Source organism: Etheostoma spectabile, chromosome 14 (genome assembly GCF_008692095.1).
Source record: "Etheostoma spectabile isolate EspeVRDwgs_2016 chromosome 14, UIUC_Espe_1.0, whole genome shotgun sequence".
Lineage (NCBI taxonomy): Eukaryota > Metazoa > Chordata > Actinopteri > Perciformes > Percidae > Etheostoma > Etheostoma spectabile.
Genome location: NC_045746.1, coordinates 2,484,420 through 2,497,894, shown reverse-complemented (window position 1 = coordinate 2,497,894; position 13,475 = coordinate 2,484,420). Strand labels below are relative to the sequence as shown.

Genomic DNA, 13,475 nt, shown 5'->3' with positions numbered 1-13,475 from the left:
CCCCCCCCCCCCCATTCAGCTCCTTCTTACAACCTCACCTCTAACCTAAGATATTAAGAATCTGTTATCTGGAAAGGGGCACATTAGCTTGCACACACATGTCATTAACACCTAAGGTGATCACTTTCACTACCTAGTATTTCCTTTCACAACCCTAACCAGTTATGACCTTAATGTTATGATTCTCCTTTGTTGCAGATGGATCACATCCATAAAGCTCTGATTGGCCCAGGCATCAGGCTAACCTCGCCGCTGAAGAGGAAGCAAAGTTCCTGCGGAGTCTGTCGACTGAGGTTCAACTCTGAGGTGGGCGTTGTCGTCTGGGAAATCCACACTTTGAATTGTTTTTCTTTCAGGGTGATTTTCTTTCTCACACACACCCTTACATGGCAGTTGAACGGTGTGGGAGGCCTGCACTTAGGTTAGACCTGCCCCGTTTCATAACTGGGTGAAATATGCACACCTCTTAGTATTTGACCTTTGTAAAGCATTCATTATTCATTGTACTTATTGCATGATTCATAAACAAGCACTATATTGTGCTGAACTGCAATGCAATGTCACCACTCCCACTACATTACAAACGTGTCGGACCGTATTCTAGAGTAAAACATTTGTCACATTTTTGTCAAAAAAAAGCATTGTCAGGTTCACATAACTAAATAACTGTGTAATTAGTTTAAACCTTATTTTTACTATACCTTGGACCATCCCTTGTTTTTTGTTGTCTGCACAGGTGCAGGCTTCTTCCCACTACAGTGGCACCAAACACGCGAAAAGGCTGAAAGCAATGGACGCCCCTGATTCACAGATCAAGACCTCTGAACTGGTCGCCAAGGAAACCACATTGCAAATCCTCCCGTCACCCTGCTCTCAGCCCTCCAGCTCTGACACAACATCAGGAGGTGTGTGTCTGTGCAAGCATGCATGCTTCCCCTGTGTGCGTGCGTGCGTGTGTGCGTGCGTGCGTGTGTGCGTGCGTGTATACATCAAACGTATGACAGCCTAAAATATATGAATGTATGGCTCGAACCTTCTTTTCCCAGTCACGACTATAACTCTTTGATGTGATAAACCCACTGCTGCTTTGGGTTTCACAGTGAAGAGATTAAAGGTTGAGCATTATTATCCTTCACTCCTCGTTCATATCTACATTTACTGACCTCTTAAGTGGCCTCCTGAGAGTAAAAGCACATTAAAAATGCTTTGAATATGATCCGTTGGTGGGTAATTGTACTGTGTGTGTGTGTGTGTGTGTGTGTGTGTGTGTGTGTGTGTGCTTGTGTGTGTTTGGAAATGTGTCAATAAAAGTGCAGAGGTGTGTCAAAGCATCAACTTTTTCCCACATGTCTGTATAAGTGTGTGCCAGTCCTGATGTGCTACTTTTGCATGTGTGGGTGTTAGGTAACAAAAATACATTTGGCTGCAAGCTAAAAAAGCAAAAAAAAGATTGAAGGATTGTACTTGACATCGCCAATGGCAGAGTGTGTTTGAAGAGTAAGACAATGAGTGATCATTTCCAGTTTGGACTTATTCGGGAGACCTCTCTGAAGATTACTTCAGCAAACAGCTTATGCCTACTCTAAGAGTGGGGAGTCAATGGTAACAAACAGAAACCCACTCAGCCAGGCAGAGCTAATCACTGTTATTAGCAAAGAGTGAATCCTTATATCATCACGCGCTCCTCCAGGGAACCTCTACAAGTCAGTCTTACAAAAGATAATAGAGCCAAATTATCTCAATACAAAACTATGGGTTGAAGTGTTAGGAGGCAGATCCTTGGGGAAATCATCAATTTTTAGTGCGATTAGAGAGGTTGATAGAACTAATCACCTGCAGCCTGGTGAGTTTTTGTCTTCTTATTTTTGGCTGTAATTTGTGGGGAAATGTTCAAGTTAGTCTCATCTGACTTTCTCCATCTCCCTCTCTCTTGCTTGCTTTCTATTCTCTTTCTGTTTTTTTTATTACCACATTTGTTTCTTACACTACTTATGCCGTCGTATTAATACCGTTCTGTTTCTTTACACATTTATTTCAGATCCCTCAGCCCCAAACCTTACCTTAGAGGCGGCACCTTCGAGGAGCGTCACCACTGAAACTGTGAATGCACCCTCTGACCCCTCCCTGTCGCTTGGCCTGAGGACACCAGAGAAAGAGACACAAAGAGACGAAGAGGTGGACGTGGCTCCAGAAGAGGAAACAGAAGAAGAGAAAGCTATACGTCTTCTCTATTGCTCCCTTTGTAAGGTCGCTGTGAACTCTGCCTCCCAGCTGCAGGCCCACAACATTGGTGAGAAACTGTAAGCGCTGCTGAAGTCAAGCATAGCCCGCTTGTGATATACGTTTGATGCTCAGTTGACTTGACTTTATATCTGCTCAGGCACTAAGCACAAGACAATGCTGGAGGCAAGGAGTGGGGGTGGAGCCATCAAGTCCTTCCCGAGGACGGGGATCAAGGCCAAGTTGGTCGCGGCAGCTGAGTCGTCAACTGGACTCCAGAACAAAACTTTCCACTGTGAGATCTGCGATGTGCACGTCAACTCTGAGACCCAGCTCAAACAGGTCAGCTCCTGGAAATGTGTTGCTGTTATGTGTTAAATGTTATACTGATTCACACTTAGAGGCTATACAGAGCTAAGTTTAGGCAACAGTAGAGATATGGAATCATGGAGATGATCCGGCTTTGAATAGACTTGTGACTTTAATGCTCTCTCTGAAGAGAAAAGGCTTTGTTTGTTATGTAATTTAAGTCAAATTGAGTACAAAGTCCATTTCATAGTTTAAAGCTTGTTATATGATTTAACCCTCTGAGCCCAAGACACTCGCCCACGAGTAAAAAAGTACCTCTGATTCATAGTTTAATAACTTTTGAACCATACAAGTGATTTACTCACTTTTGGTTTCGTTTAAATCCTGACGTTTTCGCGTATACAGCGGTCTTTTCCCTGTCTTTCTAGCCTCTACAGGGGATTTTCTATCCAGCCTGGAACTTCAGCCTCTTTGGGCTTTAAATCCATACTGTTATATCCAAGATTTATTCACTTTATGTCCATAATTCATTGCGTTTTGGCTCATTTCTGCTGCTGGCTCGCTCCTCCATCTCTGCCCTGTCTCTCCCGTCTATTGTTTCAGGAAGTACATGCCCATATATGGGAGATAAAGGCACCCCTCTTGTATGGAAGGCCAAATGGTGCACTATTTAGACACATATTTGCCTGTATAACATTACTGTGGGTGTAATATCAATAAATATGACATTATTATGTTATTATTGGCATAAGTAAATGTCATGAGAGCAAAACATCTTGACTTTTTGGGAAAAAATGCATGTATTTTGTCAACTGTATAAGTTATAATGATTATTTTTTCACAGTTTGACTATATGAGAAGTGTTTTAGAATGGAAAATGGCTTAAGTTTTACTTATATGTCTGTGATATCAATACATATCTGGAAGATTTATTTATTTATTTATTTATTTATCTTTAAGGCCCTACAACCATTTTTAACATGCAAGTGACCTCACTGCAACCCAAATATTGTAATAACCCAGTTTGTCCTAAAAAAAATGATGTTCATATCTTGACTGTAGACAACAGGGTTGATGTTTTACAAGTTATTAAAAATAAATCCAGACAGAAATTAAACTGTAAAAATGGCCTCAGGGCCCCCAGGGTTAAGGGCCACATTTATTAATGAAAATGTCCTTATTTTTTGTTATTCTGGGTGTATTCATGGCAGATTGTATTGGTAGAGGTTAGGACAGAAGACACACATAATTGTTTGCATTGCAATGTTCTATTTAAGAAGTTGTGTTCTTTTCTTAAAATTGTTTAACTGCAACATTGTTTTTTAGTGATGGAAGAAGTACTCAAATCTTTCACTAAGTAAAAGTACCAATCAAACAGTTTTATATACACCTCATTATAAACAATGGTCCAGTATTTAAAAATCCTACTTAATTCATTATAATCAGCAAAAAGTGCTCACTTTGTAGAACATTTTCCCGTGTATTATATGTGAAATTACTTGTTTGTGTAAGCAGCATGTTACTGATGAAGCTTGTAGACGTGGGGCTACTTTAACTACTTTACTGTAGTTTTGACCTGTGGGTCCGACCCTGTCCAAAAGGTCACAAGATAAATCTGAGAGGTCAGAAATTAGAGTGGAAAGAAGAAAAAACAAAGTTCTGCTTCACAATTTTGGATTTATTTTTTGGGACTTTCCTCTAATCTTTGCTGACTGGATCATTTTACCTCTTTATGCCTCAAACAGTTATTTAAATGAAACCAGCTGAGAAGTTTAGAGGGGAACTCACTCTTTGGTGGAACTGCAAATTCCACATAGACTTCTGAAACATGACAAAAGGCCCCAAGCACACGCTGCTTTTTGTTGAGCTCGGAAGCCCAAAAGATTGGGAACCACTGGTTTAATATTTGACAGTGTGTTTTAATTTAATAATTTAGCATTAAGCATGGTAGGCCTTTGTTTGTGACAGGACAGCTTAGACATGAAAGGGGAGAGAGAGGGGGAATGACATGTAGCAAAGGTGCGACAAGGACTGAGCCTCTGGATATTTGCTCACGCTCAATCCGATTAGCAACCCAGGTGCCCAAGATAATTCTTTTAATGCAAAATCTAAACAGTGACTAATAACTGTAACTGTCAAATAAATAATGGAGTACAAAAGATACAAGATTTGCCTCTGAATTGTAGTGGAGTAGAAATATAAAGTAACATAACATGGAAGTACTCAAATAAATATACAAGTACCTCAAAATTGTAGTTACACTGAGAACAATACTTGAGTAAATGTACTTAGTTAGTTTTCATCTTTTGTGTGTACTGCAAATGTGCATGACACCATAAAGAACACCTACTGACCGTAGTTGCAGAGTGAACAACACTGTGTACATGACACGAGAAACCGGCTCCTCACTCTTCTTACTGGTTAGTTCCTCTTCTGAATGTAAAGCTATGAAAAGGTCAGCTGTCAAACAGATTCACCACTCACTAAGTTGAGCTGCTCAAAGGCACCAACCGATTCATCATCACTTTATCCGTCATGCATTTCATAAAAGGCAATTTCAGGGCTGTGCATGTTTTATTCCAAATCCCAGTGTGAACAGCTCACACCTGTCGCTGCAGGTGAGTTCACTGAAGATAATGACTACAAACCAGTTGGCTTGGCTTCCTGACCAGGTTCCAAGGGTTTGCACTGAGCTGTGGATAAAGCCTTATCATACTTTGCTCCTGGACTTGGAATAATCTGCAGAGCACTAAAGGATCTAATGATCTAAATGATCTAGTCCCCTGGGAAAGAACTAAAGCCATCATTGAAGTCCATGTAACCAAGAAAGGCAACTGCTTTATTTGAGCTGCCTTTAGTCTCTGCCTTTTGTTTGATGATTGTATTTCCTGTTTGTTGTGTTTCATTTCTGTCTATTTATGCAAAAAACTGCTAAATTGGCATGCAGGGCTCCCTAGGGAAAGAGATTTTCATCTCAAGGGACATCCAGGTTAAATAAAGGCTAAATAAACAAAAGACTGGGCCTATTATGTTTGAGCCGGCATCTGAATATGATGTTGGCATCTTTGTTCGTGATATGAATGCACATGGCTTGGTCTGACTGTTTAAAAGTTAACTTTGGCCAGGTGCTCATGAATATTTAGCAGTTCACTGCTGATTGTGTGGCCGTAGCCATCTGTTTGTGTTTGTCAATCAAATAAAAAAAAAATTCCAAACCTGCCCCTCATGAATATTTTAAATCTCAAAGTCAGAGCCAACAAAATATCAAAATGTTGCCTGAACCGTCGAAACAGGAACTTTGATTAGGCTTTCTTTAATTTCCTCTTCTCTGATTGTTCAAATTTCCAAACAAAGGTGACTGATGCCTACTTGCTCCGTCCGATCCATCTTTATGCTGCTGCCTGCGTCTGTCTGGTGTTTATCTGTCTGTTTCTCTCCTGCACTCCAGCACATCAGCAGTAGGAGACACAAGGATAGAGCAGCAGGTAAACCAGCCAAGCCTAAGTTCAGCCCTTACACTCCCACCCAGCGCCATCAGAGTTTCCAAGCAGTGAGTATTCTGCTGTTGCTTCATTTACTTTCATCCTTTAATTGTGTTTGTGTACGCGAGTTGCGTCTTCCAGGAAGCTCTACTCCCTCCCAATGAGACAAATTGTCAGGGATATGAGTTGAAAAATCTTAAATCTGAAATGAAAATGATGTAATCCTAAAAAATTGTGTGAGGGACAAAAAGGCAGATTACGTTAAAAGGAGACAGATTCATGATAAGATTGTTTGGCAGTAAATTAGGCAGGTTGTACTCTTATTTTCCTAGTAGCTGCTAAGACTTTATCTCCTTGTCCTTCTCTGGTTTCCTACTTAAACTGTTCAATGTCCTTTTGAGAGAAAAAGAACAACCTTGATTGCATTATGTTTGTCTGGGTTGTTCCTCCTCCAGATCGGTCTCGCTCTACGGAAAAACCAAGAGCTGACCAAACCCATGGCCTCCTGTCTTCTACAGCGTCAACTTTCCGTTGCTGCTGCCATGGCAACGATGCCACCCTTCCCTCTCCGCCATGCCTCGAGCCCCGCCCTGTTTCAGAGTCAGCCCATGCCCCAGGCGCTACTGCATCCGGCCCCTGGACCCATCTGTTCGACACACACATCAGTTCTATTTTCCCCTTACTGACCCCGTCGAGGTCTCAATCAGCTGTGAACTGCAGCTAAAAGCAGACCTGAGACCTGAACAAGATGTGATATAAGACAGGGCTTACAGTGCTCTGCGGTGTCATGGACCAGGACTGATTATTATTTGCTGTGGCCAAAACCATAAAGTAGAATGGGATGGAGGAAGCACAAAGCAGTTAATGAGCGAAAACAAGAGCGTGTGTGTGTGAGTGTGAGTGTGTGCATGCGCAGACATAGCCATCATAGAGGTCCAATTTTTTACATTTTGCTGCACTACTGCTTCATTCCCCCAGTAATAAACACGTTTTATAGATGCTGATAATCTATTTGACAATCAAGAAAGTCTCTCTTACAATGGACAGTTTAACTCATAGACATACAGATGCATGATGGTAAACTTCTATGATGACTATAACTGTGTGTGTTTGTGTGTGTAGATAAGCAAACAAGTATGAATGCCAATCAGAGTATGCTTGAAGAAAGATGTTTTAATTTTCCAATAAACAATAGCTGTGATACTCATGTTTGATTCCAGAATATTCTTTATATCATCCCAATGCTCCACATCATGCATTGTATTCAATTTAGAAGTGCAAAATCCTTTCAATGTTAAATGATATTCATATCGTGATACAGCTTTCCAACAGACATGGCCTATTAGATAAGACACATATGCTGTAACAAACATCAATGCTAATCTTTTCAGTTTCATGCGTACGTGTTCACCCACACACTGCCAGAACCGTAGACGCGCATCACCTCCAGCCAAACCTATAACTCTGCATTCAGACACAGACCTAAGCCCATTTCACCCTCCTTTGCTACTTATCAGCAAGCAAAAACAATCTTTTCTTGGTCTGTACTCAGGTACTTCCCTAAAAAACAAAATTAAAAATACTTTTTTTCCAACCATTTATTACTTAGAAGTACAGCTAAAACTTGCACCCCATCTGCATCACCTCGTTCTTCATTCTCTGAGATAAATCAAGACAGGAATGTTCTGTCCGACTTTACTGTCTTTCTGATGATGTTTACTACCCTGCAGCCCCAAGCAATGTGCTGCTCTTCTTAGTAAGCTTATGTTAAAGAGAGTTAATTTTGGCTGCTTAGAGGTATAAAGAAAGTGTGTACTGTGATGGTTTACTGCAGATAAAGATAATATTGTTGTTTTTTTGACTTATGTGAAAATGAAACAACTGAAAACAATTTTAACTGACTACATTTGTGTGATCACAGCTGAGATTCCATTCCGATGTTCTGTGAATGATGGATATTTTAACTTTTCTCGGAGTCTTAACTCCATCAGGTCAAAGGGCTGTGTGATTGCTGCTTTTTTTTAACTTTCTGTGACCTCTCAGACTATCTTCTTGTTTTAGTCCTTCATCAGCCAACTGACACCAAACCAGATTAATTACTTAGACATTTTTGCTTCTGCCTCCCACAGCTGCTCCAAAGGGAATTTTTCTTCAAGCCAATTCAGAGAATTATCTTCCAATCAATTAGGGCCTCTTGATTCTCCCAGATGTCACAGTAGTCATTATCTTTATCATGAATTGTCTGGTGTGATGATTGTGAACATCTGTGTGTAGGATACTCAGTTTTTTGCAGGCTGTCAGAATCCAGACCTACTCTGGCCCCTTAACTCCCTGGCTCATTCTTTCACCAGCTTTCACTCCTTCACCTTTTGTCATCTTTCTTTCGTTATCTCACAATACGTTCACGGCTACTCTCTCTGCTGCCATTCTGTCTCTTACTCCTCTAGCGAATTTGTGGCAAACACGCGCACATGCACACATAAACATATGTCAGCAACACAAAAGCTTGACTTGGCATCCAGGGATTTTTTTTTCATTTTCTTCTACCTGGAGAGAGTACAAAGGTAAAAAGCAGACCTTTGCATGCTATGTGAGGGCAGTTCACAAAAATCTATAATAAGCTCTTGGCGCGAGGTTGCAGCATTTTGTCTTCTGCATATAATAAAACGGAGGTGGTCATGGATCAGTGCAATAAGTGCAAGACTATGAGAAATGAGGGTTGGACAAACAAAAGGTTTGTAACACAACTGGAAAAAAAGCTGAAAATACAACTGCAATCTGTATTCTCAACCAATTACTTTCTTTACAAAGTAAAGTCTGCATTAAAACGACTGCTGTGTAAATAGTTAAGTCAGCTGGAATATATGACCAAAATACCATTATTATATTTCCAAAGAAAGAGAAAGAGTGAGTGAAATTATTAAAAGAATAGTTCAACATTTTGGGAAATACACCCTTTCACTTTCTTGCCAAGAGTTAGATGAGAAGATTGATGCCACTCTCATGTCTGTCTGTATGGTAAACTGGAGCCAGCAGCTGGTTAGCGTAGCTTAGCTTAGGTCGTCAGAAGCAAGACTGGAAATGAGGGAAACAGCTTAGGTTGCCACTCCTACACCAAAAAAGCTTTACAGCTTTTACAAGCTGCCCTTGGGAGCCGTGATTCCACGGCTATGAGGGGTAGACACAACATGAGTGGGCAGAGGGGAGCTGTGGCACAAGCACCATCTGTGTGGGGTCAACACGCTTCAACAGTCATCCAGAGCAATTTTAGACACAATCACGGCTTTCAATTCAAGTTCTCTCCTAAATATCAACCGTTGCCTGATGCTGCAAATCCCTGTGAGGATTTCAGGTTCTGCGGAGGCAGTGCAGCAGTGGGACATGGAGCAACAGATCAGTAAACGGAGGGGAGGCTGTGTAGTAAATGGCTCAGCAGGGTGTTTAAGAGCAGGCTGTAAGGCATAATGACCCAGCTGCTCCCCACAGGGTCTGCACAGGGAGTTGATTTTGTGTCTGGGGTTCAGTGATGCTGCTGTCTGCTTTCAAAAGGATGTGGTGGTAAAGGAGTGCTTCTCCAGTTAAGTTTGTCAGCAATGCAATCGGACATTGCTCACACACTTAGAGGTGGAAATGGTCATGTTCTTTTGCAATACTGAAATGCACTGTGGGATGTTCCAGTTATAGTGATTACTAGGGGTGTGAATCTTCACTTAAATCCAGTGCTTACTTGTGTTCCATTTGTTGTTGTTTGTTTAGGACTCTTGTTTAGTTTTTCTTCTCTTCCTTAGGTGAGATTCCTTCCATAAGCCCACAGGTTTTTTGAAGCTCACTTGCACAATCTTTATTTACATCATTTTATTTTCTTGTGCAACTGTTGTCTGGAATTTATTGTGCAAAATAAACTAATTCAAATTCTCACAATTCAATTTGATTACAATTATTCTGTCAACGATTCAACATCACGATACGTCACTATGCGTTACCTCCTCAATATGATTATATATTGCCACACAGGCTTTTCATCAACAAATTCAAGCAGTCAGATATATTTTGTTGCATCTGCTCTTAAAAAAGACACTTCCTGATTCTGAACACAGGAGACAACATAAAAAGGTATGAACAAAAAAAGCGGCTAGCGGAAAATAGACAAGTAACATCAGTAGGCAATGATTGAATATGGTCTGTCCCGGCATTCATGCAAATCGTCTATATCCGCATCGTGATGCATTGATGCAATAATCAATTTCAACACCCGTAGTGATAAATGCACCAGTGGACCAGATATCCCCTCAAAATATTGTTAATTATCGTAGATTAGGATGGCGCCAACATCTTGGTTGCAGCTGTTGCCGTGGTCCTGCTGCACTACCCTGCTACGTCCACCTATGCCCTGCTGTGCCACGCTACATTCTGTAACGCCCTGCAGCGCCCTGCTATGACATGAACTACTACCATTTTTACTACCACTGTTCCATTCTCTTTACTGTGACTGTTATTGCCACTGTTCATCACACCCCCAACCGGCACCGTCAGACACCGCCTACCAAGAGCCTGGGTCTGTCTGAGGTTTCTTCCTAAAAGGGAGTTTTTCCACGCCACTGTTGCACTATGTTTGCTCTTGGGGGAATACTATAATTGTTGGGACTTTCTAAATTATAGAGTGTGATCTAGATCTGCTCTATCTGTAAAGTGTCTCAAGATAACACTTGTTATGATTTGACACTATAAATAAAATTGAATTGAATTGATTGTCAGCCAGACTAGAGCTATATGTGCTTACCGAGGTTATAAAAATATAAGTTTCAAATAAAGCTTACAGGATACATGGAAGAATAAACTCACTATACTGGTTAAAATGGTACATTATTGAAATTTATTCATAATGATTATAATGATAATGATTTATGTATTATTGTGTTGGTTTGTTAGCAGTATAATGTTGCACATTTTAAAGTATGTGACTTCTCTGAACAAAAAAAACAACTAAAAACTAAAAAAAACATGTGAAAGATGTAGGTGGCCACCGGCTTATCGGTCCTACAGTTTCCCATCAATCTAAGATCCAAAACATCCAAGTCATAATCAGATTTCCTGAGCTGTTTCTGTGTTACAGGTTTCTTTTGGGGTTGATTACACAACCTGTGTTATGCTTTTATTACCATAAATTATGAGTATGGCACCATACTCACATTTTCCATATTAAAAAAGTAGGGCTGTGTATTCTTGGCCGCAGCTGAGGCGAGTGCACAGATTAGAGCTAATACTTTTCATCTGGTAGAAAAGCAGATGCTCTTTTCATTGGCCAGTGAGAATGTGTGGACAGTGATGGGTGAGTTGGAGATGAGACTAAACAGAGATGAGTTTGTTATCTCTTTAAAATGATTTCACTGCATTGTCAGTAGATAAATAGACTTGTACTGTTACTATACTAAAAAGGTAAATGCATTCATTTGTGTTAATGCTCGTCTGTTCTCTGTATCTACGTGCGCTATAATTTTTTCTGGCAGCCACAACGCTCTCTCTCTTAATCAGTCCCTCTTATTCTGTCCTTTTCCTGTACCTGTGATAACCTGTTTCTCTCCAGGCGTCTGGCACGTGACGTAGATAGTCATGGAGCAGCATGAAATGACTGTGTGATGGATTTGTCCTTTAAAGCAAGCTGAGCTAAAACCGGTGGAGTCCCTCTGGCTGTCTATCCGTCTGTCTTTGTATGTTTCTCTAGCTACTTCTCTGTCTCTCTCTCTTTTATTTTTTTAACACAGAAAGACTTAAAAATGCACCCTCACACACAAAACACACCACTCACTATGTCCCTTCTGTGAGGCAACAGCTGTAACATGTACTTGCTTTTAGCAAGAAAAATACCCCTTTCAGGTAAACAGAAGTGATCTTTTTATTAAAAGAGTGAGTCATTACAGGTTTGTATGAGCCACTAAGAAAACAATGCACTCATACCTAACACTTACTCAAGCCCCTAAACCATAATATAAGTGTTACTAAAACACGTATGATTTTAGCTGCAGTTTAGGGATTTTTAACTTTAATAAATTGTATTTATTTAGTTTGTAATAAAGCTTAACTGCTACATAACCTTACATATGCAATAAGAGGGAATTGAGAACATACCAAGGGTCAAATATTTGTGAGGAAAGTCAGCTAAATCAAGAACTGTCTGTATCTTTGACTCTCCCGATAGTACAGGCCTGTTTTACAGCTGAGGCACCCTGCTGAAGTCATTTTTTTTCAGTGGGTAACACCGACAACACCCAAACTTTACCAAACCCCGCCTTTAGCCTCAATATGCCATTCAGTTGGCTGTCATGGACACTTTCTTGGAAGGTCCAAATGGATGTTACATTAACTGAAGTGCCCTGAACCCTGCCAAGTAAGACATGCCTGTTTGACTTTAAGTTGGAAAAGTAATTTAGATCGTGACGAGATATTCAGTGTAATCCAACATTTACAGAACATTCTTTGAGCAAAACCTGAGATAGGGTAGTGATGGAATCAAGGTGGCTTGAAGAAAGTTGTGTGTATGCATGAAGGCATGTATGTATGTAAGCCGTAAAACACTGGTTCATAATGTTATAAGACTTACTGGCTTAAATGAATTTGCATTCATTTAATAATTGACTTGCTCTCTGATCTACTGAGTAATATAAGTAATATAAGTAATAAGAGCCACGAGAGTTTCAGAAAACCCCAAAAGAGCAGGCTATGGCTATTATTCAAACACTGCATGTTACTGCTTTTAGATTAGCACAATTAAAAAAGCATGGCTAAAGCTCTTATCTTCAGCAGTCAATTATAAATACCCAATTAATCATTTTTATGGGCTGAATGAGCATGACCCTTGATGAGTAGTAGGCTAATCTCATCTAATTTCCATTTTTAAAGAAATGTATTATACCTCAATTTTCCAGCGGTACACGTTCTCTGCTTTAATTTGTTTGCTTCCCTCAGACAAACGGTGAAAAGATGCTGATTGAAACAACAAGAATTATAATTTGATAATTGGTGCGCTGTGTGGTGGTTTACTGTTAGCCTCAAAGCGTCAGAATTTGAAGCAGAATACTCAACACCAAATCAGTTACATCCTTAGACAGTTAGCAAGGAAATGCACGTCATGTTTCGCTAGACATTAGCGCCATCTAGCGAACGGTCATTTCACTTGAAGGAAGTGACGTCTCAGACTCCTACCAATCAACGATCGCGGCACAAAATTCGAACGTAAACTTGCGGATACTCGGAATGGGACTAGATGTGATAAATGGATAATAATGCAGCGTAACTTTAAAGTATTTTGCTGAAGTGATAATTCACCCACCAACTAGATTAGTTATATACACGTGCAAGTAAGTAAAAGTTTACATTGTTTTCAAATATGACGTCAGGCTGTAGCTACTGAAGTTAGCTTGTTGGATTGACTTTCGTTAACCGTAAATAGCATGCTAACCTAGTTAG

At 40.3% G+C, this 13,475-nt stretch overlaps 2 protein-coding genes across 7 annotated transcripts in view; both read left to right on the top strand.

Annotated features, from left to right (window-relative positions):
* LOC116701237 (zinc finger protein 385D) overlaps positions 1-7,218 on the top strand; it is a gene marked incomplete at its 5' end in the record, with an annotated part of 18,396 nt that extends 11,178 nt beyond the window's left edge. The window contains 6 exon segments of the mRNA XM_032534833.1: positions 199-306; positions 737-905; positions 2,039-2,290; positions 2,381-2,562; positions 5,978-6,079; positions 6,467-7,218. Of these exon segments, the coding sequence (XP_032390724.1) occupies positions 199-306; positions 737-905; positions 2,039-2,290; positions 2,381-2,562; positions 5,978-6,079; positions 6,467-6,697 (1,044 nt within the window). The 3' untranslated portion in view covers positions 6,698-7,218.
* A 1,887-nt stretch (positions 7,219-9,105) lies between these two features.
* sgo1 (shugoshin 1) overlaps positions 9,106-13,475 on the top strand; it is a 9,065-nt gene continuing 4,695 nt past the window's right edge. For 5 of the 6 annotated variants that reach the window (XM_032536364.1, XM_032536363.1, XM_032536365.1 and 2 more), the window contains exon 1: positions 13,130-13,366. The gene's annotated coding sequence lies outside the window, so the exon portion shown is untranslated. Of the gene's footprint in view, positions 9,111-13,129; positions 13,367-13,475 lie in introns of those variants that run through there. The other variant, XM_032536361.1, reaches the window with a different exon arrangement.